Source organism: Uloborus diversus, chromosome 8 (genome assembly GCF_026930045.1).
Source record: "Uloborus diversus isolate 005 chromosome 8, Udiv.v.3.1, whole genome shotgun sequence".
NCBI classification, from domain to species: domain Eukaryota; kingdom Metazoa; phylum Arthropoda; class Arachnida; order Araneae; family Uloboridae; genus Uloborus; species Uloborus diversus.
The window spans coordinates 39,666,743-39,691,227 of NC_072738.1; the positions used below are offsets into that span (position 1 = coordinate 39,666,743).

General features: G+C 35.9%; 1 protein-coding gene across 1 annotated transcript in view; it reads right to left on the reverse strand.

Annotated features, from left to right (window-relative positions):
* Window positions 1-15,653: 15,653 nt before the first annotated feature.
* The window catches only part of LOC129228325 (fatty-acid amide hydrolase 2-B-like), a 42,512-nt gene continuing 33,680 nt past the window's right edge, over window positions 15,654-24,485 (reverse strand). The window contains exons 7-8 of the mRNA XM_054863001.1: window positions 20,983-21,081; window positions 15,654-16,253 (exon numbers count right to left, since the gene is read on the reverse strand). Of these exons, the coding sequence (XP_054718976.1) occupies window positions 15,654-16,253; window positions 20,983-21,081 (699 nt within the window). The remainder of the gene's footprint in view (window positions 16,254-20,982; window positions 21,082-24,485) is intronic.

Consider the following 24,485-nt stretch of genomic DNA (forward strand, 5'->3'; position numbering starts at 1 on the left):
TATTCCCACTCGCCAGCTATTGCTGCGACGATGCCTTTTCAATCGGAGAAGGCATTTACTTTTTAAACTTCTTTGTTCGCAAGGAAATAATACAGATATTGGAGAGGTTAAACGTTTTTAATTTCTTTGTCAGCAAAAGAACAAAAATGCAATGCGGTCGAATTTTTTCGATGCTTCAGTTGGTAGTTGGTGATAAATATAATTCATAAATTTCTGAAGAGGCAGTTTTTTCTACCGCATTGTTACAAGATCAAAAAACAAAAATTGAAAAACAGAGTGCGGTAGCTTAACTTTCTTATTATTCTAAAACGCAAATATAACCCACTTCAATACTTAGAATATTATGCATATATTTTTTTTTTATAAAGTAGGAATTAGGTAGGGTAACGGCACCAGTAACAGACAAGGGTCCGGATACAGCCAGTCGTAAGTTTGGATTTGAATAACAAGTCTTTTTAGGCGGGTAGAACTGCTGCGACCCATGAATACGGTGCAGACATCTAGTGTTAAGAGAGTGAATTTTAAGAGCCAGTTGGTATTCATACAAGCAGGGCTGTGGAGTCGGAGTCGAAGAGTTGGAGTCGGACTGATTTTGACCCAAAGTAGTCGGAATCGGAGTCGCTTAAAAACAGGCCAATTTTGACTCCGTTTTTTTTTTTTGAGCAATCACGATTGCTTATTGTTCTCACCTGACTGTGTTTGGCGTTCCTATGATTTTATTTTCCCACCAGCATCCTCCGCAGCATCACCGTCGACCGGCTCCTCACGATGCTGCACCTCTAGCAAAAACCGTCTGCAGGTTTCGTCAATATCCTACACACGCATACATACACGCACCTACACACATATACATATATACACCTACACACACATACATACAACTACACACATACACAAATACATACACACACACCTACACACTCACATACACACAACTACTCACACACTTATGCCTGCACACAGACACAAACTCATATTCCTACATACACATACACATACCCCCCCCCACACCTACACACATACACACAACTACTCATCATGCCTGCACACAGACACAAACACACATGCCTACACACATACCCCCTACACACAAACACACATACCCCCCACACACAAACACACACGCCTACATACATACACACACACTCGTGATTGCGAAAAACATAATTTGAATTCAAGAGGACAAAATTCAAATTAATTCCCCCCGCCACCACTTTATACGGGCGCTCTTTACCAAATCTGTATTTTCCCATAAATTCTAAGAAATAATTTGTCTTGCGATTAAAAATTTTTCAGGGTCCAGCTCTTATGATATTACAGCTTTTGTTGTCCAGGAGATTTTTTACATTCCATTATCCCAATCCTCCAGGTGGTGCACCCTGGGTTATGCTAAATCTGCTACACAGGCGTAAATTTGTGATTTTTCTATTTATTCTCAAATCTACTGCTTATTTACTGGCTTTGCTGCCCTTTAACGCACGTTACAGCTCTAATGGCGCAGTGTTACCGAAGGATTAACACCTATAAAATCAAAACGGTAAGTGCAATCTTTACCAAATTTTATTTGTACATTTCTTAGGGCCTAAATAGACTGCCTATAAAGTTTTTTTTTTTTTTTTGTCGAAATTCCAGTTTTAAATAAAGAGTAGTGCGCCCCAAAGGGTTACGTAGTTTGAGTAAGATGAAAGAGAAAAACCTGCTTCGTTAAGGACACGTTGTTCGAAGAAAGATACAACAGATTCCAAGGGTTTGCTAAAAATTTGTTAGCGTTCACAGCGAAAACAGTCATAGTAACAAAAAAAAAAAAAAAAAAAAGAGTGGTCTAATTAAGCATGCACTTTGTGAATGATTAAGATATTAGTTGTTAAGATATTACTTGTTCCCCTATACACTGTTAACCAGAAGCGCCAAACGACATGTTCCACACCAGATCCGCGGTTATCTGTGCTGATTATATGATTGTGGTGAGTATTTGATCTTTTAGCGATCAGCAACTGAAATTTAAATTATGACTGCGCCATCTATTGATCCATTTTGGAACCATAACTACAGACTTTTAACTGGAAGACCTAAACGGCATGTTCCACAATAGATCAGCTGTTATCTGCGCTGATTGTATGGTTGTGGTGAGTATGAATTCTTTTAGTAATCAGCAACAGCAATTTGAACTGTTACTGCACCATCTATTGGCCCATTTTGGAACCATATTTTTTCTTACCAAACAAATAACCAGTGACTTATAACTGTCATTTTGGCATTAGTTGCTCAACATGGCCTGTTCCACTACAGAGTGTTAACTGGAGGTCCTAAACGGCATGTTCCACACTATATCAGCGTATGTGCTGATTGTATCATTTTATTGAATGTACCCTCTTTCAGTAATCAGCAACAGCAATTTGAACTATGACTGCGCCATCTACTGGCCCATTTTGGAACCATATTTTTTTTCTTACCAAACAAAAAACCAGAGACGCTTGACTGTCTTTCGATACAGCAGTTTTTGAATAGGCATTAGTTGTTTGATACGATCTCTGCCTTTTACCACTACGGACCTCTTTTAGTAATCAGCTTTCCTCCACAACAGCAATCTGAACTATGACTGCGCCATCTTTTGGCTTGTTTTGGAACCATTTCTTTTTTCTTGCCAAACAAATACTTAGGGACGTATAAGTGTCATTCGATTCAGTAGCTTTCAAATCAGAGCGTTTTGAAATCAGGACCCCTGAAAATGTTTACAGAGAGAGAAAGAGAGAGAGAGACTAACAAAAGATGTAAGAACTTAGGAACTGAACCCCGAAAAAATTTTCAATCGCCAGACAAATTATTTCTCAGAATTTATAGGAAAATGCTAAGTAACATAGCTTCTGAAAGATTCTTGTTGTGATGGAATTAGTCGCCAAAAGGTTTTTTCAGCCGTCTGTCCCAGTATTAGTCTGACTCGGTATAGATATAATCTATAAATCGCAGGATTGTAATACCAAACAACCTTCTATGTCGCATCAGTGACAATGATTTGGACGAAAACTCTTCTTTTTAAAAGTGATTGGTGAATGGTACGAAGAAAATCTACTCCCCTACCGAGAAGATTGAAGAACAATTCCTACATGTACTTTTGTAGTTCTAAGTTTTGAAGAAGGATTAGGGGTTGAAAAATCGTCAGTAAATAAGGGGGTGGACGTAAAGAGCGCCCGAATAAAGTGAAAAAAAAAAAAAAAAGCCCGGAGCCGGCCTGTTTTTAAGCAACTCCGACTCCGACTTTATTGGTTCAAAATTGGTCTGACTCCTACTCTTCGACTCCGGCACCACAGCCCTGATCGAAATAGAAGAAAAAAGTGTTTTTCGGCCCACCCTAATGTACAATGTTCCAGCGCCAGAGGGTGAACCACACGTCCTACTCCTGTCCCACCATGTGACTTATTCCGGACCTCATCGACTAAACTGCTGTTCGTTGAGAGGCGGAACACCGTCATGGGCGACTTGCGGTGAAGACCAGCCTGCCTTGTATGAAGAACTCCAACACCCGCCTAGAAATAACCGCACTAGATTTGGCAATACTAAGAAAACCGGGACCCGTGGAAAAGGAAACGAAAAAGACGCAATCCATCTCTTTCAAAGTGCACTCTGGGCATTTGAGGCTACCCTACGGTGAGACGAGCCTCTCACAGCCCCCCTTTTTTTTGGGGGGGGGGGGGGGGTGCCTGCAGCACCTCATTAATGCGGTTCGTCAGCGAATGATGAAAGAAGAAAAATATATCTTTAAGTGAATGGGGGAAAAAGAGTTTTCCAATTGAGGCAGTAAGAAGCAAAGGGGATGTAAATGGCAAAGTTAAAAATTTGGTGATAACCAGCACAAATGATAGGTGAACCCTTCCTTTATCTTGGGGCATGAGGTGGTACTAGTGCCCATGGTAGGTGCTGCTGTATAACATGATTTAGGGGGGAAAAAACAATGAAAGCCTACTAAGAACGTTATCTTTATAGTCGTTGAAAATGTCCACTTACATCCTTTTTCACTGAGTTTTAACTGTTTATAATCGATCCGTTCACAATTTTATTTTCTTTAAATTTATGTTTGTCCTTCAAAAACTTTTGATAAAACTACCTAATAATTTATTTTTAAACCTATTTTCAGTTATTAGTGAAGTATCAATAATACTTATCTGCATTGCTTTTTTTATTACATTACACTTTGTAGCTACTTTATAAATTTTTGGTAAAACGAGTTGAGGAACGCCATGTGTGCGAAATTTCCATTTTTAATTTTGTGACCTTTGAGTGGATGACCTTTGAAATACAATACGGTCACAAGTGATTATTTTTAATGTGCAATATTTTATTAAATGTCTTGTTTTTCATTTCAAAGTCCACGTATTATCACTGCAATACCATCATAAAGTAAAAAATTAAAAATTAGAAGATTAGTCTTGGAATGAATGTACGATATCCCTGATTTCCTAGTATTGTATGATGTTGCTCAAGATACATTTCTATCGCTATCAGTGAAATTTTAACCAAATTAACCAATTTTTTTCGAGTTGTACTGTCTTCAAAGTAAAGTGTTACTGGTCACATCACAGGTATTAGTTTTACGGTCAGCGTTGTTTGACTACCAGTAACGTGTATCTAGGAGCAACAATAAATTCTTTGAAGATCATTCTTAATTACGCTTATTAAATGAATAGTTGCCGTGAAAGCGCCCTTTCATCTTTCTGGAAGGTCAAGTAAAAGAAACCTCACTCTTTGCCTGGTATACAACATCCCTCTATGCAAAATTTGTGCTCTCTCAAAGTCCTCATGTCATTGGCACCATGCTGAAACTCACGAATGTGAAAATTGACACTTTTCAGGAGAGCCAAAACAATATTTTTTTTCCACCTAAAACGAAAAGTTATTTTAAATTTTTTAATTTTCACAGATAACTGTATGTGTGAAACTATCCTTTGAAATACAATTGAACTCTGTTAATACGAAATGTCAAAATTCCCCGAATTTTTTCCTTTTAGAATTTATTCGTTTTAACGGTTAATGAGTAATACTGTGAAAACAAGAAGAAATTCTTACCTATGTTTGAAAAACATTACTACTAATACACGCATTGAAATCTAACTGCCAGTGTATTCAGAAAAAAAATCGCTTATTTATCATAAATGAATATTTTTGGAAAATATTGAAATGGAAAATGATAATCGACATTGGCGGAATAGGGTGTCATCCACAGTGGAAGATGAACAGTTTATCTCCGAGTAAATTGAAATGTCTACAGGTGAACAAATGTACGGACTTTATTTTATATGTAAAATATTTAATATTTCCTCCTCTTTTCATAATGGGACTTCTTTTACCTGACAAAATAAAGAATAATTTCAAAAAAAAAAAAGAAAATTAAGCATTCAACTACGAACATTTTAATAAAGAGGTCAAAAATGCTTGATCGTCTTAGTCCAGACTTTCAACTTTATGTACATATTATATGCGAAAATTTTAATGTAATTAAATAGCAAACCAAACTTAACGAATAAAATGTTCACTTAGTCGCGATTTCGTATTAAACGTGATCGTATTAACAGAGTCAAACTGTAGTTACAACCAGTAGGTATCCCCTTTTTGAGCACTACGGCAAACCATTGGTTTTGAAGAACGTGATTCGCGCGATTGTCAATAATCAACCTCATCTAGGTAATAGATTGCTTCCGATTTATTTGCATTCAGTTCTTTAATTTTCTATGTTCTAATAAGAGTATGCTCAAAACAAGGTTTTGCGTTGTAATATTAAATTTGTTTACGCAATTATCAATATTTTTGTTTAATAACCTGCTTCAGCAATCCCAACTAGCTTCAGTTTCAAATTTTGACCGTGCAACGTATTGACGGAAAGGGGGGGGGGGAGGGTTATGAGCTCTCGTCAGTGTTCAAAGGGAGGCGCAGAGCCTAAATGGTAGAGAACCCATGGATTACCCCTTAGTCAGTCAGCCACGTTCCTAAAATGACTTTTCAAATGCTTATCAAATGATAAGTAAATTTCAGTATTGAGATGAAATGACTTTTGCACTCAAATGTTCTTTTCCAGCATTATTTCATTTTAAGAAAAAGTTTAAATTTTGTGCCAAAACGTTTTCTCGGAAGTAGTCACTTTAAAACTTTATTCCTTCTAATGTTGTTTTTAATTCAGGAACTTTTGAAACAAGTTTTGCCAATTTAGTCTGCCAATATGTCAATAGTTTAGGTTTTATACCTGACCATTTTAGAACCAAAGCTGACAACTGTAGCTTAATTGTTGTTCGTTATGAAACAAAGAATTAGATTTTCAACTGTCCATGTTTTCAAGTTAGTTAACATTTCAGAAGTAAGAAATTAAGACGCTTTACTTCTACAATTACGTTTGATCAAATTATTTCATTGAGTATCAAAATTATATTAATGTTATTCTTTCTATTACTCACAATGCTAAATTTGTATGATTTAGCAAAAGGTTCAAGAGATTGGTATTGTACTAGGTTAGGGTAATTTAATTTCAAGTATTGGTACTTTTAGTGAAATATTTAATTCACTGAGTTCCTCAGTGTAAGGGTGAAAGTGAAATATTACACGAATGCATTCAGTTCTTTAATTTTCTATGTTCTAATGAGACTATGCTCAAAACAAAGTTGTGCGTAGTAATGTTGAATTTGTTTACGAAATTATCAATATTTTTATTTAATAACCTGCTTCAGTAATCCCAACTAGCTTCAGTTTCAATTTACGTTTGATCAAAACTTTTTGAAGTTTCTTTTATGGATATTGCAAAAATTTTAATTGTGAAAGTAAAATAAGTACTGTAGTTTGGTGGAGGGGGGCGTTTGGGAGAACTCGCTGACACAAAACGTGTTTTGAACCCAATTTGCGGAACTTTCGCATTAATTTCACATTAAAGAAAAATATAGAGTTGGGGGAGAGGGAGGGCGTCCCCTCCTCTCCCTCTCCCCCAACTGCAGCACTACGTATAATAATGTTTAAAAAAAAGTTTCGCATTAAATTTTGTTAAAATTCATTCACTTGTACCGTTTAGGTAAATAAAAGCGAGTATTGGATTTATACGTCGTCGAGCACCGAATTTCTGTGGACGACTGCTGTAGAATTTGCACGTATTAAAAATACCTTGATATTTTAAATAAAATTACTCTGCTCTCTGAGAAAATTAAGAGGAACATAATCAGGAAAGTATACAGTTTATTTCTACAGAGCTATTTTTGCTGCACTAGTTGCTGATATTTATACCTTTACGAAAATCAACAATTGAGCTCCTAAAAGGTCGACTATTGGCGCTTTTCCCCGATCAACCTCTTGTAGCTATACAAGTAGAAACAGGGTGAGACATCTAATTAAGTAACTTACCCATGACCTTCGCGAAAGGTAAAGCCATAATGTTTACAACTGAGCTGTTGCTGCACCATTATTTCGGGGCGTCTGCACTTGCTTTCTAAGCATGTCTGAAACATGTTGTATTGGAGAAAGTTCTGGCTATCTGACAAGCCACAGGATTACATCATGCCGTTGAAGACATTTTTTCGGAAAATCGCTTATTATATGGACGAGCGTTGTCTTTCTGATAGATGACACTTGGATAACTTGATAGCACTGACAGTACAACCTGCGTTAAATGTCATCCACGGAACAGCGAGCCATCGTAGTAGAGCAAGAGCCCGTGAGTGTCAGACCTACGTCATAGTATAAAGGCACAAAAAATTTTTGTATAAGCACATCACAGGCAGGTAAGAAAGGTTCGCTATTATTTAAGCAGTCTCGCGCTGGCTTTGGCAGGAAACAAGTAGCTAAAGTTGCGTCAAAAACTGAGTTATTCCATGTCGAGTGACCTCGTCGTCTCCGATTTAAACGAAATTTTATAGAGGTGCAGACATGCCTTTGAAACTAACCTATACAAATTTTCAGCTTCCAAGACCCAAAGCCTGTGAATCTAGGATCGATTTAAAAAAAAAAAGGGCTCTTATGTAGCGGATCAGATGTGAAAAAAATTGCCATGTTTAGCCCAATTCCCCCCTTAGAGGCCATCTGGGAGTCCACTTTTTCTTTTCTTTTTGAGGCATCCTAGATCCTCGTCATTTGTGTCTTGGAAGCTGAAAATTTTCATAGGTTAATTTCAAAGGCATTTCTGCACCTCTCTAAAACGTCCTCCAAATCGGAGATGGTTAGATGGGAACCATCAGGTGACGTGACATGGAATGCATGATGTTTAGTTTTTGCAGCAATTTTACGTACCTTTGCTACCTGCTTCCTTTAAAAGCCAGCGCGACTCAACTTAAATACACTGGCCTCAAAAAGTTTAGGTACAAAATGTTTTTCGAAACTCACCATAAAAAATGGCAGTAACAGTAAAATGCATGGTTTGCATGATTGATAATAAACGAATTTTAAAACCATTTATGAAAAAAAAAAGTTGCTTCCACTTTTATTTTACAGAAAAGAACATATTTTTACGAGTGAGAAGTAACATGCAAATATTGTGCTTCCGTACTTTTGTGTGTAAGTTATGTTGATTTTCAACTGTTGATGGCAGTTTCGGTGACGATAGTCAATAGAGTTTAGAAAATGTCTCAGAGACGTCATTTGCTCGATTCGTTAAGGTGGCGGACTGTTGGGATTGGTCCCATCTCCCTGATGGAGATGGGATTGTCTCAGCTAATCGTCTCAATGTGTCTCGTAGTGTTGTTCAGCGACTTTGGGATCAATACCAATCAGAAGATTCTGTGTCCAGAAGACCTGTTCAAGGCCGACCACGAGCTACATTACTAGTAGAAGACATTTTTTTTCTAGTTCTTTCAGCCCGAAAAAGAAGAACCACTACAGTGCCGCAGCTTGTTGCAGACCACTTTTTTGCATCAGGAAGAAGAATCTCTGCTACTATGGTGCGAAATCGTCTTCACAATGCAGGTCTCTATGCAAGAAGACTAGTTGTGTGCGTTCCACTCAACGGACCACAGCAAAGGATCCTCTTAAGGCCATGTCACACGTAGTGAAATTCGTTCAACCTGATGATCAACTTCGGTTCGACTCAACCGCGAGAGCGAATTCCGACCAGAAAATCCCCGTGTGCTATGCTTTCCGAGGTTGAACGTATTCCATTCAACTTTTTATCTTCTCGGCAAAAAAGTTGGATCAACCTCAACTTTCAGCCAATCAGGAGGAAGCAATCCTTTGACCTGTTACGTCAAAATACAACATGGCCGCCTGTAACAACATCAACTACGTGTGCAAGGAATGGAATAAACTGCTAGAGTAACTTCAGGTGAGTTATTATTACTATATTTTCGTCAAAAACAAATATAAAACGTAATATTTCATAAACCTCCATCTTATTATTGTGTTAAAAGGTCAATTTCTAGTTCAAAGTCGTCGTAAGAATTTCCTTGAGCCAAATTCGCCAATCTCGTAGTGCGCAATCTTGCCAAATGAATGAATGTTAGTAAAAGATCTGAAGCAAGAGCAACGGTAATGGGTCATTCCGTAGAAATCACCCAGGCCGTGTTGCTCGACATTTTTGATTTTCCTAATTTTTTTACTAATTAATTCTCACTACTAGGTGAGTTCAAAAGTGTTAAAAGATATTTTTTAGGCTCATACTTTTTTTTAACCCACCATTTTAAGTTTGCTTAGTTGCCGTTTTTGGACCAAAAACAAGTTTTACGTAAATGCATCTAACTCGGTTAATTTTACAGTTACCAGGACAAAACAAAATCCTACATCACCAGAAGGATGTCCCAGATACGATTTGCTTGCAAAATATTATTTAAATGGTGAGAAAGGTGAAGAAAAAAAATTAACAATTACAAACTGAAAATTAGCATAAAATACGAGTTTTAGTGCAACAAAATTAGTAAAAGGAGGAGAGTCTCAGCTATATTTTTTTTTCTTGTGTAGATATAATATAGGACTACTTGTTGTAGAAATTTTAAACTTGAGAACTTTGTCCTTTTTTTTGCAAACTTTTTCAAAAATGGAAAAAATTGAATTTTGGCTAAGTTTAAAGTCAAATATCTCAAAAGGGACTAGTGAAAAATTATGAAATTGATACAGGTAACACTTTTTTATGACATGAAAATATGATTACAATTTGATGACTGAGACTCAACTGGTACTAGAGTTATAGAGCATTAAAGTTGGCCAAATATTGCACTTTCGCAAAGTTTAAAGCAAATTATTTCAAGAGGGACCGAGTGAAAAACAATGAAATTAGTACAGGTAGCACATTTTTATTATATGAACCTATGATTACAATTTGGTGACTGAGATTAAACTGGTGTCAGAGTTATAGTGCATCAAAGTTGGCCAATATATTGCATTACACTTACACAAAGTTAAATATTAATTCATAGATAAGCTTCACTTTCCAAACATTTAATAGCAACAAAAGTTCATCTTCTTTAATAAATTAAATTCATGCAATAGAAATATGCACAAAAAATAAACAAATGATTAAATGAAATAAATGTTTAGCTCCTTTGTCCTAAACATTTAAGTATATACACATTATAAATCAATTGTTATTAATAACAACACATTTTTTTTTGCTACAATTTATCATTTTTTACTTAAGTTTTCTTCTGCATATAAAATACCACACACCCGGTTATCACATTCAGAGGCTGGAGGCAGATGTTATCGCTGAGATGACATCTGCCTCCAGCTCGGTTATTCGCTCTTCCGAACTGATGAGTTCTAATAAAAACGAAACTGTAGTCTCTGGATATGATAACCGGGCTGTCTGGTATAACATGTGGATTGTTTAAAAACAGCACACACACCATGCCTATACTTTACGGAAATACATTGATTTTACATTTCATAAAAGCTAGGGGGTACTTTGCCTGTCCTCCTCCCTGTATAATATTCATGTTATATATACTTGTCTAATTTGTTTTCATAATTTTAGATTATGTGAGAAAGAATTTCAAGTTATTTTGTACAGATGCAGTTATAGAGGTTGCAGTCAAAAACTGTTTGTTCCAGGGCGAAGTTAATTATTGTTGAACTTTGAAATGTAATTGAAATTATGTATTAATACATATGAATGTGTGTGTGTATGAAACTTAATGTAAATAAAGTTTATGTATAAATTTTATGTGTCAGTTTCTCTAAAGAATACTAGAAAAAATGAACTATTTTTTAATTTTTTTTTCTTTTTTGATATATATTATAAAAGATAATGTTCTTTCAGTATGCTCTGTAAAAACATCTATGAAGCATTGTTCTTCTCAGAGAACAAAAGTAAAACAATTCACAATTTCTTACCTAATTGATTGTACCTGCATGACTCAATGAAATCAATAGAACCATTTTAAGTCCAACTATGAAAAGTAGTACAAACCTGCCTAAATCAGTAGAAAAGTTGGTATTCTTGCGTTCTATGTAACTTGTAAACTATGCAAGAAGTACTTTATACTCTTCACTATTTAAAATTTTAAGTTTTGATTTTTTTTTAAAGTAATAAATTTCATGTGCATGTGTTGGAAAGATAAAATAGAATGGATCATGTACAGAGGTTTCATATAAAAACAGTAGCATGTATATATAAAAGTAGAAAATTCTGTTATTCCACTTTTTGTGTATTGCTAAAAAGATTTCTATTTTAACAACTACACTTGGTATACATTCAATAGCAAAATAGTAATACTTAGACAAGGTTGGGTTTTTGACAAAAAAAAAAAAAAAAAAAACTTTTTTACATGACCTGTTAAAAACTCCAATACTGACATTGATAATTTTTATAAACACATATGGTTTTCTGATGCTGAAAAATTATTTCACATAATATCATTAAAATTAATAGTTCAATTAATAAGTTTGATTAAAATTAATTGATAAATTTTCTTGTAAATTTGTTACACTGTAAAAGTAGTTATGGATAACTGTTACAGCTTGTTTTCAAAGTAGTTTTGTTTTAAACTTTTTAATAATTTAATTTATTTGTAACAATTAGAAACAATTAATTTTATCAATCAAAAAGGCTTTCTGGGAAAGTATTTATGCAATGTCTTTTTTCTTTTGAGTAAAAATGAAACTAAGTTGATCAGCACTCAATAGTTAAGTATAATAGTATCTAAATATTTTGGTGCTATTTACTTTTTTATGTTATTATTTTTTTCTCTAATATAAATATTCTCTGTTTATAGAGGAACTAATAGTTGCTTGATACAACCAAAGACATAAGTGTCAAAAACTTAAATACCAACTCTAATAGCTTTTGTAGCGGTTATCTCTCAATTCAGGATGTCTCAACAAAAGTATGATGGGAAAGTTTTAGACAAATCTATATACCCATGTTCAGCATCAATAGAGAGGATATTCTCCAGTTTTGAATTGATCCATTCCAAACTTAGAAATAGACATGGTGTGCAAAAGGATTTGAAATTAGTATTTTATCACTGCATGCTTTGAGGAGAAAAGATTTAGAGTGGGAATAAATGTAAATGTTGACTAAAGATTCAAATTTTATTAAAGTTTGAAAATTAAACTGGACAAATGTATGCATTGCCTTGCCCTTTCAGCTTTAGAAAATTTAAGGAGTAAATAGTCATTATTATTGTTAAAATTCAATATACTGCTATTTCCAATACTTGTTATCCTATACTAATAGTAGCTCTTTTATTCATCTCTCTCATTCTACAGACAAGCAGCTTGTTGAATCAACATTCTATTTGGGATTTTTTACTAAACATATTTTTTTTTTTTTAAATCTAAAATAGTCGAAAAGTTTCCTCTAGTGTATGAAATCAAAATCAAAATCTGAGAATCATTTGTTGTAGTAATTTTATAGTAAATATAATTTTTTTAGTCAGGTTTTGGGCAGATAAGTGTTTAAAAGTAATAACTTAGAAATGTCCATTTACTTGATTAATAATTGCTGTTATTAAATTTTGTCACATATTTTAAAGTGGTAGACAAGTGGTTTAAAAATCACAACTTTTACATTAATAGACAAGTTATTTATAAATATCGACTCTTACTCAGGTCCAGATCTGCATGCCCGCAGTTGGGGGAGGGGGGGGGGGCAACAACCCAAGAAATTGGAAAACTTTTTAAATAAACGAATACACTTAAACCTTCAATGTTGCAAACACATTTGGGACATTTCTGTAAAGTATCAGGATAATTAAAAGACTTTATTTTGGAAAATCAGCAAATGTGAAATAATTACATAGAATTACCTTAACATGAGCCACGAAAATGTCCGTTTCAAATAAAATTATTTTGAAAAACCCTTTAAATACATTATGAAAAGCAGCAAGACTAATCAAAGTGTAAAAAACGTAATTGTTACATAAGAGTTACCAACATTTGCAAAAAAAAAACTTGCTATTGGACCCAGAAAGATGGATAAAACACAATTTTTATTGTACAAAGTTTTTTATGGTTCATTGATTTTGTAATGAACTTATACGTAAAATGAGAGGAAAAAAAGAATTTCAAACTCCCTCAAAAACAAAATAAGTCAAAAAAAAAAAAAAAAACCTTTGTATGATAATCAAAATAGCGAGTTAAAACATAAATAAATAATAATATTGAATTTAAAAAAGACAGTGAAGAAAAGCTTCCATGTTTTTATTCAATTCTTATCGGCGGAGATAAGATTGGGATCAAAACTTACAGATCCAGGCCTGCTTTTACTCATTGTTATTAGGTAAAAGGGCTGTTACTGCTGTATTGAGCTAGTAAAATCAACATGTTTATAAATCACTTTTTCATAATTTCGAAAGATTGCAACTTTCAAAACTGAAATTTATTTACAGCTTTGAACAAAATTGAGAAAAAAAACCCCATTAAGTCCAAAAAACATCGCTCAGAGTACATTGTGCTAAGTCGCCTAAAATGGTAGACAAAAGCCACGTTTAGGATCAACCCTTCGTTTGAGAGCCTGGAAACCCTGTTCAACTTCTCCAAGAGAAAGTTGAATGAAAGCTTGAAGTTGAACGGGTAAGTTGAGCGAATTTCGTTACGTGTGACATGGCCTTTATGCTGGGCAAGAGAACATGTTTTCTGGACCCAGCAGCAATGGGCTTCTGTGCTGTTCACAGATGAGTCCAGATTTACATTGGAGAGCAATTCAGGGCGTCTACTGATCTGGAGGGAACAGCACAATAGATACCATCAATCCAAAACCACAGTTACAGAAGTGGTTGAATCATGGTTTGGGCTGGGATTTCGCTTGGTGCTCACACTGACCTGCATGTGTTCCATGGAGAAACTCTGACTGGTCTGAGATATCGGAATGAGATCCTTGATCCATATGTCCGCCCATATGCTGTTGCTATTGGTAATGATTTCATTCTGATGGATGGTAATGCACGACTTCACCGAGCTCAGATTGTTGAGGAGTATCTTGAGGATCACGGTTTGGGACGAATGGGAGGGGCCAGCTCACTCTCCAGACCTGAATCCGATAGAACATCTTTAGGACTATCTTGGCAGACAGGTTAATGCTTTAAATCGTTCTCCAAGGTCGTTACATGTGCTGGAACAAAGCTTTGCTCTGTATCTGGTCTTCGCTTCCTATTCCGGTTGTCCGACAACTTAATCAAAAAAAATGGAAAATTGATGCCGCCAATGAATTCAAGTTAGGAAGGAAACATTTCTTATAAGAACCCATTTTTGTATTGTTTCTCTGACATTTTACTACATAACACTGCGATGTTCTGTTTTCTTCAAGCATGGGCTTTCCCGCAAATATTGCTTTTTTTGTTATAAATCTTTTTTGCAACACACTTAAACAAATTTCTATGACGCATTCAATAAAAAACCATTTAATGCACATATCCTCCAAATTTTTTGTTCCTACATTCATTCATTTGCAAATTAAACGCAAAAAACTGGTTGTACCTTAGCTTTTTGAGGCCAGTGTAATAGCGAATCGTTCATACTTGCTGTGATGTCCTTACGAGAAAAATTTTGAGCCTATGACGTAGGACTGGCACTAATGGGCTCTTCTACTACAGTGCTCTGAAAGGTGATTAAAGATGATAGTATGTCCCAACAAATTGCTCCCCACAATGTCGCACCTTGCTTAATTGCAGTATGCTGCTCAGCAACAAAAACTGGAGCAGTGGGAATAAAATTATCGACATGATCAGTTCGGCAATACATCTCCTATTTCAAAAGCCATCATTTAGAGAATGCTTTAATACGGATAGAACACCTTTGGCAGCTTTATAAGAGGCGACGGCATATAATTTGCTTAATAAAAAAGTGCCTAGGATCAGGCCCTTATCCCGCGTACATCCCAGTGATCAGCAAGAAGCGCAATGCTACTCCCTCTTTCCAGATAATACAAAATATATAAACGGAATGATTTCCATAAAAAAATCCTGTTTCAAAAGAATTTCATGACAAGATGGTGACTATTGATCCTTATTCTAATGCCTTTTTACATCAAAATTTGTTTTAATTAATATCTAAGTAGTTTGTTGGGCCGGGTGCTTATTATACCCTCAAGTATTTGTGTCTGCATCTACTTCAATGAATGAAAAAACAAGTACGAAAATAAATGTTTATAAAACATGGTTATTATGTACATAATATAAACCAGTGTTCTTTCTCTGTGCTCTTCAACAGTACTGTTACAGCGAGAATTTCGCTTTTGAAGTACTGATGTTTTTTTCTTCGAATTAAACAAGAGGCCCTGGGCAAATCCAGCCTCCAAATTCTCTCTCAATCTCTCTGGCAACTGCCAAATTCAGATAATCGTTTCTGCATCCAGACACAACTTGAACTCCAACTGGCAGTCTGTCATCGTCCAGTTCAACAGGACAATGCGTCGCAGGCAAACCTAGGACGTTAAAAGCTGCGACGTATCCACAGTTCTGAGGCCGCAAAACCTCGGCATAGTGCCTGCTGGCATGGCGTGGCAAAGTTGGCATGATAAACACGCAATCGTCCTGGAGTAGCTGCCTGAAATCTTCCTCCATCCTCCTACGGATCCGAAGGTAGGGCTCGGCATCAGCTTTGGATCGTGGCGCCAGGTATCTCTCCACCAGGACTGTCGAAGTGGCTGGTAATGAGTATTGGGATCTGTCGAAGAGTCCTAAGAAATACTCCTTCCAGGGATCGCCGGTGACGTCTTCGCCAAAAACTCGGGATTCGATTGTCGCCACGTCTGCAACCACAGCAGACAAAGCGTGCGCCCAGACTTGAAAGCTGCGCTTCAAGCCTCGAATGTGGACCTTCTGTGGCGGTACGTCGCATATCTTGCGAAAATGAGCAATGACCTGCGAAATATACGAAGATTGTGTGAATTGGGTGGAAAGAAAGCGAGAAATGCCTTTGCATAAGAAGTCACCAAAACTTCTCTTGTTAATATATGAACTAAATGAGTAATTATTATAAACAAACCACAAATCATCACGAAATTATAACAAACAGCTGAAGTAGAGCTTATTTATAATGCGAAAATATTCAACACAGCACAGCAAATATTGAGTGTGAAACAACTAATCGTCTGAATTTTTTTCACAAATTTTCTTTATTGACACTGACTTTTCATTTTTTCTTAATAAAGAGTTACCACAAAGAATTCCTTTGGTTCAAAGCAATATCTACTCAGAAAAGTAAAAGTTAAAATAATTAATGGTTTATTCAGTAAATTACCGCCCCATTTGCCTGGGCTAAAGCAGAAATACGTGAAATACACCGCCAGCTCAGTCATTTCCAGCCGAGGACTGCAGTTTCGTGCTTATTAGCACTCATCAGCCCGGCATAGGAAAGTGACTGAGCTGGAGATGGAAAACCTCATAAGGAAGCCAAGAGTGCGAAACACCACAGGTTTTCCATCTCCAGCTCAGTCACTTTCCTATGCCGGGCTGATGAGTGCTAATAGCACGAAACTGCAGTCCTCGGCTGGAAATGATTGAGCTGGAGGTGTATTTCACGAATTAATGGTTTATCAAAAAAAAAAAAGAAAACGTAACAATTGTCTGGTATCAGGTTCTTAAAAGTGCTCAATGTGCATGCCCGAAGAATCAATAAAACAAATTCGTGCATACAGTTTACGAATCTCACCGCTAACTCTACTACAAGCCAGGAGGTCCGTGGCGCTTCCAAAGAGGCAAAATTCATTTCACTATAGCATTAACTGTTTTTTAATTTGTTTCTCCTTTTTAAATAAGTAATTAAACTATTTGGGAAAAAAAAAACACATTCATACAAAGAATATCTGAATAAAATCACTTTGATGTGTAAGAGATGATGAAGAGTAATATTGTAGTCAGTGGTAAGTGTAAAAGAATACATAAATCTCACGAGTTTCAAATGGGGTTGTTTCCTTCAGTCAAAAGTAGTACTTTTTGTCACTGATTTGATAGAATAATCAAATAAATAAATAAATAAATAAATAAAATAAAATAAATAAATAAAAATAAAAATAACATGGATCCAGAAAATACTTTCGTTTTCCCAACAGGTATTTTTTAATTAATATTTTTAAATGTCCGATTTTTCAAACAAGGCGGGGTCTTGATGACGTTACAAATGATGCTCTTTGGCGCATCTTTCTACCAGGTTTCCACGTTATGATAATCAAGAAGCGAAGTAAAATTGCGCTCTACGCTTGCTATCAATCATATCGTTGCCAATACACGTGAGTAAATATGAGAATCAAATATTTTGTTATGTGAATGGCAACACTGAATGGCATTTCATCATTTGTGATGTCATCGGCAGAAGCATAAAAAATGAAAGCGCACCGATTTAAGTAATTTTATAAAAATATTTCCACTTTGTCAAACTATTTAAAAAGTTGTCAGATCCTATGTTTTTAAGCATGCTCTTTCAGAAAAAAATACTTTTAAAATTTGGAAACGACCCCATTCAAAAGTAAATAAAATCGAGATTCAGTCATAAATTCATTGATGGGAAAAAAATGACTATTCTGTTTTAATATCCTGTTGTCATTCTGACAACATTTCTAAGAAATGCTTTGAATTTGTACACCATTTTGGTGAAATAATATACAGAGGTGTGAAAATTATTAAAATAATTGTGATTTTTTTGCCAGTTTTTCGTGAATAATTAAGTGTATACTTGTGCAATAATTTGTGAAGATTAATTTTTTTTTCTTTGTTGCAATCAATATTTCACTCCTTTAGAGTCGTTTTGGGGGCATTGTTTTGTTGAATGTTGGCATTTTTAAGAAAGAAAAACATTTCATCTAAAGTAATGAAATTGTTTGCATTAAGCTCTAGAGCAGCGTTTCTTAAATTGTGTTCCACGAAACCCAGGGGTTCCATGGAGATTTATCAAGGGTTTCACGAAACTCTCATTCCTTGTTTTCCTTTCGTTTTAGAAAATTTTAAAAAACTCTATCAAAATAATGATTTTCAAAGCTTAAAATTAAATTTTAAATTATAAAGTTTTCTTTGTTCTGCAAAATTTTGTTTTCTCAGTTGTTATCAAATTTTTTTTTTTTCTTCAAACTATACTACTTACGAAAAAAACGGGTTTCACGAAAGAACTAATTATTTAAAAGGGTTCCACTCATTAGAAAAATCAAGAAACGCTGCTCTAGAGCATTAAGAATTTGTTCGATCAACACTCGAATTTAAACCAAAAATTTTAATTATCCGCTTGTTATGCTAGTATTTTATTTTCTATCCTTGAGTTGGTATCAGTATCGTTTCATCCTTAAAGCAATTCTTTTTGCAGCTTGAATTAGTTTATAATCGATATATTTTTTTCTAAAGGTTTATTGCGTGATTATGAGTGAAGTAAGTGATATTTTTCCTAGAAAACGAGCTGCGATATAGTGCCTCATCCAAGTAAATCACTGTACACAACAAGATTCGCTAAAAAACTAAAAATTTTGCAAGCAACTGTGTGTTGAATAAAAATATCTTTGGATTTTAAATGTGAAAATATAAATTCTAGAGTAGGGAAACGCAGTAGAAAAAGTAAATTTACAGCAAGGACAGAAAGGAAATAATTCAAATTACTAAAGTCAACAGTCAAACAACTGATCATGAACTAAAAATATCTCTAGAAGTAAGCGTGTATGGAGTAAATTATGTGATTCTTCTATCCGTAGGAAGCTTATCTTAGTACAGATCTCTGTACTCGTTATGTCGTTGCCCTCGAAAAAAGGGCTGACATCACATTTGCTATGGCATTTTAAGAGACTTGCTCGGGCGAAAATTGTGCATGAACGATTTGTAAGTAATTGCAGCCTGGAGAGAAATATTAATTTTTTTTAAACTATACAGTTGAATTCAAGTTGATCATTTATTTTTCTGAAATTATATTTATTTCATTCAGAACTACTTATGAATGTGACTAAAACCTCTTTAAAAGAATATTTCTCAATAAACTACATGCATTGAGGGTATTTTTTACCATTTAGGCATAGTTTTCGGATGAATCAATGTTTAAAATATCGAGAGAAAGCAGTCAGTATGTCAGAAGATGTACCAGCAAAGAATTTCCTCCGAATTGCTTTGCACCAACTGTTAAACATCCTACCCAAGTTCGGTATTGGAGCAAAATTTCCGCTCGTGGTGCTAGATGTTTACTCATTGTGGAAGGTGTTATGACCTAGTATCAGCATGAAAAAGTGCTTGAGCAAAAGTTCCATAATTAAAAGACTGGTTTCTAAATGCAACTTCATTTTCATGAATGATGGAGCTCTTGTGTCTTGAAACTATATCTCTGACCAAAGTTTTGAATGAAAAAAATATAAAAACACTTCCATGGCATGGAAACAGACCAGGTATGATTCAATCGAGAATATTTGAACAATAGTAGAGAAAAAAATTAAAGAAACCGAACTTCACAAACAAGAATAGTCTGACAGAAGAACTTATTTAAATTTCACACCATGACGAGGAAATACAAATAAATTGCCAAAATCTTATAAAAAGTATAACAAGACATTTCAAATCTTTAATGAAAAACAGGAAGATGCATCCTCAGTATTATGTGTGTCAATATTTTTAAAATAAAGTATTATTTCCTTAGAATAACAAGAGTTGACTATAATTTTCGCAATTACTCTAATAATTATTATTTTTTTGATTAACAAAGAGTACTAATAAGGACAATAAATTATCTACACTGTTAAAAATTCAGTAAGATTTTCTGGTAATTGTTACTGTAAAATGGCGGACTTACAGCATCGCTGATTTTTACGGTAATTTACACCGGAGAAATAAGTGATCCCAGCTCCAAGGGAAGTTGCAACCTATTAAATGTTCATATTTTGGCTATTGGATATTGTTAATTGACCCTCAAAACTAAAAAATTCACCATCGCCGAATTTTAAAACACCGTGGTTGATTTTTAACGAATTTTTAAAAATCCACGCGCAAAAGTGCGCGCTTCTGAAACGTCACGAGCCTACGTCACAGGGCGCGAACGGTCAGCCTTCCGCCGAAGATCCCTTGTTTTCGCTAGGAATATTTTGAGCGCGCTGATATTTATATTTTTTAGAAATTCAATAATCCTTTTGAACACACTATGGAGACCGGATTCGTTAAAGCACAATCTAAATAATCTTCCTCATGTAACATCAATGAGGATATTCGAATATTTCCGAGAGGATGAGAGGTTTAATGTTCCAGAAACGCGAGGAGTTAAATGCGAGGAGATAGCCTTTTACGTTTCGTCTTCGAAGTCGAATCGTGACCTTCGGCTTCTGCCCTACCGGAAGGCGCATAACGTCACTTCCTATGCCATCTGACGTCACAGGCGCTTGAACTTTAAAAATTAATTTAAAAAAAACTACTTATCGTATCGCAAAAATTTTTTCACCTATGATGTTCATACATGTTACTCTATCATATAAAAATAAAATTGAAAAATCGAAAACTTCCCTATTGGTTGCTGTGGCCTACCGAGGAAACCGTATAATCTTACAGTAACATTTGATTTTTACGGTAATAGTTACTGGCAACATGGATGCCAGTAACAATTACCGTACATTTTCCGGAAAATGTTTAACAGTGTACTTACTTTTCGTAAAGCATTTCTCACACTTTCTGCCACAGGAAGTGTAAGAAGAGGATCCCCGTCGTTTTCCATATAAAACACTTTCAAAGATTTCAAAGACACCTAAAAAAGAAACAATCGTTTTAAGCCATTTTAATTACACTCATGACCTAAACTAAGGTCACAAACATAAAATCTGCGCAAACTGAAAAACTATTATCTGCGTTGCCATGAAGTTGAGCCCAGAGGTACAGGTAGTTATCAAAATAATAGAAACACTTGGAAAAAATTTTTTGGGAATCGCTACTCTGCCGTAAATGTTCTGTTTATAAAGGTGCCATTCTAACTTTAATCGCTCTCACACTGGTGACTCTATATGGTGATTGAGTTCTGTTGTCACTTTTGCTGCTATTCTTCGCTTTTTATACATTACAATCCACTTCAATACCCGTCGGTTTATTTCACTAAGCTCCTCTTTCCGCCCACTATATTGCTTTGCCGAGCTTGTCTTACCGCGCCGTGTGTATGCTGTCATGACTTTAGATACTGTACTTTTAGATGCGCCAAAAAAGTTGAAATGTTTCAGTTACACTTGTTTCAGCTAGACGCGCTCCAACAAGTTGGCCTCTTTAAAAATTTGAGAGGTCCGACATTTCACGTGCTTGAAAAAAACCAAGATTTCTAGAACTTCCGTTAAACCACCAAATAGTACCAGAATATGTACATTGCTATATATATATATATATATATATATATTGTTACAAATCCTGTAAATAGTAATTATTGTAGTAACGTAACCTGTAAATATTTTCCCGTAATGAATATACAACCCCTTTTTCATATGGCTAAAATATACGACCCCTATTCCCTTTTTGTTCATTGATAAAATTTGATAACGGTCAACGCATTTCGAGAAGCGTGTGGAATATTTGAGAAAATTCTTTTCGGTGTATTTAAGCCGTTAGCGATGGATAAACAGTTTAGTTTCGATTGAGATTTCGAACTGAGTGCATTTTTGCTCTGTTTATTGCGAGGCATTTTCGCTGTGTTGTTTTCGTATTTGGAAATAAATACGTGTGTAAACGTTGAGTTTACGGTGTTGTGTGATAATTGCTTAATTGCTGATGAATAATTTAGCAGTTGTTGAAGATCTTTCCTGTACATAGTGTAAATAAATTTCCTGTGTTTTTATCAAGAACTGTGTCTTCATTTCAAGAAAGTGGAAGTCGCACCGAATCCGTTACAATTTGGCGCCCAACGTGGGGCTACTTCAGGACTTTCTTGCAGTAAGTGTGACTTTGGACATTTTTTCATAAAGACTTTTTAAATTTGGACTTTATTTTTATGGTGATTACTCGCGCAATGGATGAACAATTAAAACAACTTCTTGATGCAATCAACTCTGTTAAAAATGAATTGGCGGCTAATCAAGACCAATTAAAAAGTGATTTGACTGCAAGTTTTACTGCAAATCAAGAACAATTAAAAAATGATATGGCGGCTAATCAAGAACAATTAAAAAATGATATGGCGGCTAATCAAGAACAATTAAAAAATGATATGGCGGCTAATCAAGAACAATTAAAAAGTGATCTGACTGCAAGTATGTTGGCAAATCAAGACCAGTTAAAAAGCGATTTAACGGTGCTGAAAAAGGACTTAGCGTCTAACCAAGAGGAAATTAAAAACGACCTTATTTCGGTAAAGACTGTGATGGAAAATAAATTTAATGACATAGAGCATCGAGTTGATGCAATTGAAGAAAAATTTGATACCGTTGAAAGCCGATTCAATGCTGTAGAAAATAAATTTGAAGATGAAGATAGAAGATTTCATCTACTTAAAGAAGAGATCTTTAAGGACGTGGAAAGGAGATTGGCTACCGCGGAAAGCAGCTCTGTACAGTTTGGCGCTCCCACATCGGTTGCTCGACCGTCCATTAAACTTGCCACATTTGATGGGAAAACTTCGTGGCAGGTTTACAAAACTCAATTCATGATAGTGGCGGAAGCGAACGGATGGGACTCTGCTACCAAGGCCTGTCATCTTGCAGCATCCCTGAGAGGTGACGCAGCGGACATTCTCCAGACCCTTCCGGACAGCCAGCGCCTGGATTTCGCCGCCCTCACATCTGCGTTGGAGCTTCGCTTCGGTGAGAAGTGCCAGAAAGATTTCAGCCGACTCCAGTTGAAATCCCGTTTCCAGAAAACCGGGGAAACCCTGCAAGAGCTAGCGGCGGACGTCGAGAGATTGTCTCATCTTGCTTTTTGTGACTGTCCTGCGGATGTTCGAGACAACCTGGCACTCAACTACTACATCGACGGGGTTCGAGATCCGGAAATCCAGAAAGCTCTACGGATGGCGGATGTCAAAGACCTGAGTTCTGCTGTTGTGTATGCAATGAAGTTGGAGGCCGCCCAGCAAGCAACCCGCAAGGATCGCCATTCAATCCGCGGCGTGAAAACTGATGAGCCTGATCCGGTTTCGTCACGTTTTGCTGATCTGGAAAAGCAAATAAAAGAAATTGCAGGAATCCTCAAAAGGAATTCGGCTCCCAAGGACCATAATGGACAATCACTTAAGTGCTGGAAATGTGGTGGCGAGGGTCACTTACGAAGAAACTGTGAAGCTCGTCAAGAAACCAGAGGGAAGAGCACCTCTCCCTCGCAGGTCCAGGAAAACTAAGCCATGGCAATCTCGCGGGGCGGAGGTCGCCAAATTGGAATGAGCCCCATCTTAAAGTTTTCCAGATTTCATCGACGAGTGGCGGCAGTAATGGACTGTTTGTTTACGCATATGTAAACGGGTTTCCCTGCGAACTGATTATTGACACTGGAGCCAATGTTACGATCATTAGAACAGATGTGGCTCGTCAATTTGGACTCAACATTCTGTGGACGCCGCCCTGCGTTACCCTCCAAACTGTGACAGGTGACAAGATCGAGATTGAAGGTAAAGTAAACTTAGAAATTGTGTTTGGAAATGCCACTTACCATCATACGGCATTCGTTGCTGCTATCACAGACCCCTTCATTCTCGGATTGGACTTTTTAAAGAAGTATGACTTCAACCTCGACTTCAAGACAAATGAGCTGCACTCGATGAGAGAAGACATAGCCGTTTTCCCCGCAGAAAGTGATGTAAAATCCGCTCATCAAATAATAGCCCAAACAGATTTATCGATTCCCTCAAGGTCAGAATCATTAATACCTGGCTCTATTGAAGAAAGCAATAGTTTTCGATTTGGACTCATTGAATCCCCCAACCTAAACAATAATCTAAAAGGAGTAATGATAGCATCTACGCTTGTGGACCTTTCTAAAGATGTAATTCCTGTAAGAGTCGCCAACGTGAGTGAAAGGCCAAGGAATATTCGGAAAGGTGAAGTGTTAGCAACTTGTACTCCAGTAAACTGCATCATTAGAAGAATCCATTCCCCCGAGACTGTGTCTTCTGAGTCCTTGACATCGAAGTTACTTGGGAGTGCGCCATTATCGAAAGATCAAAGAACTGCTGCGGAACAATTG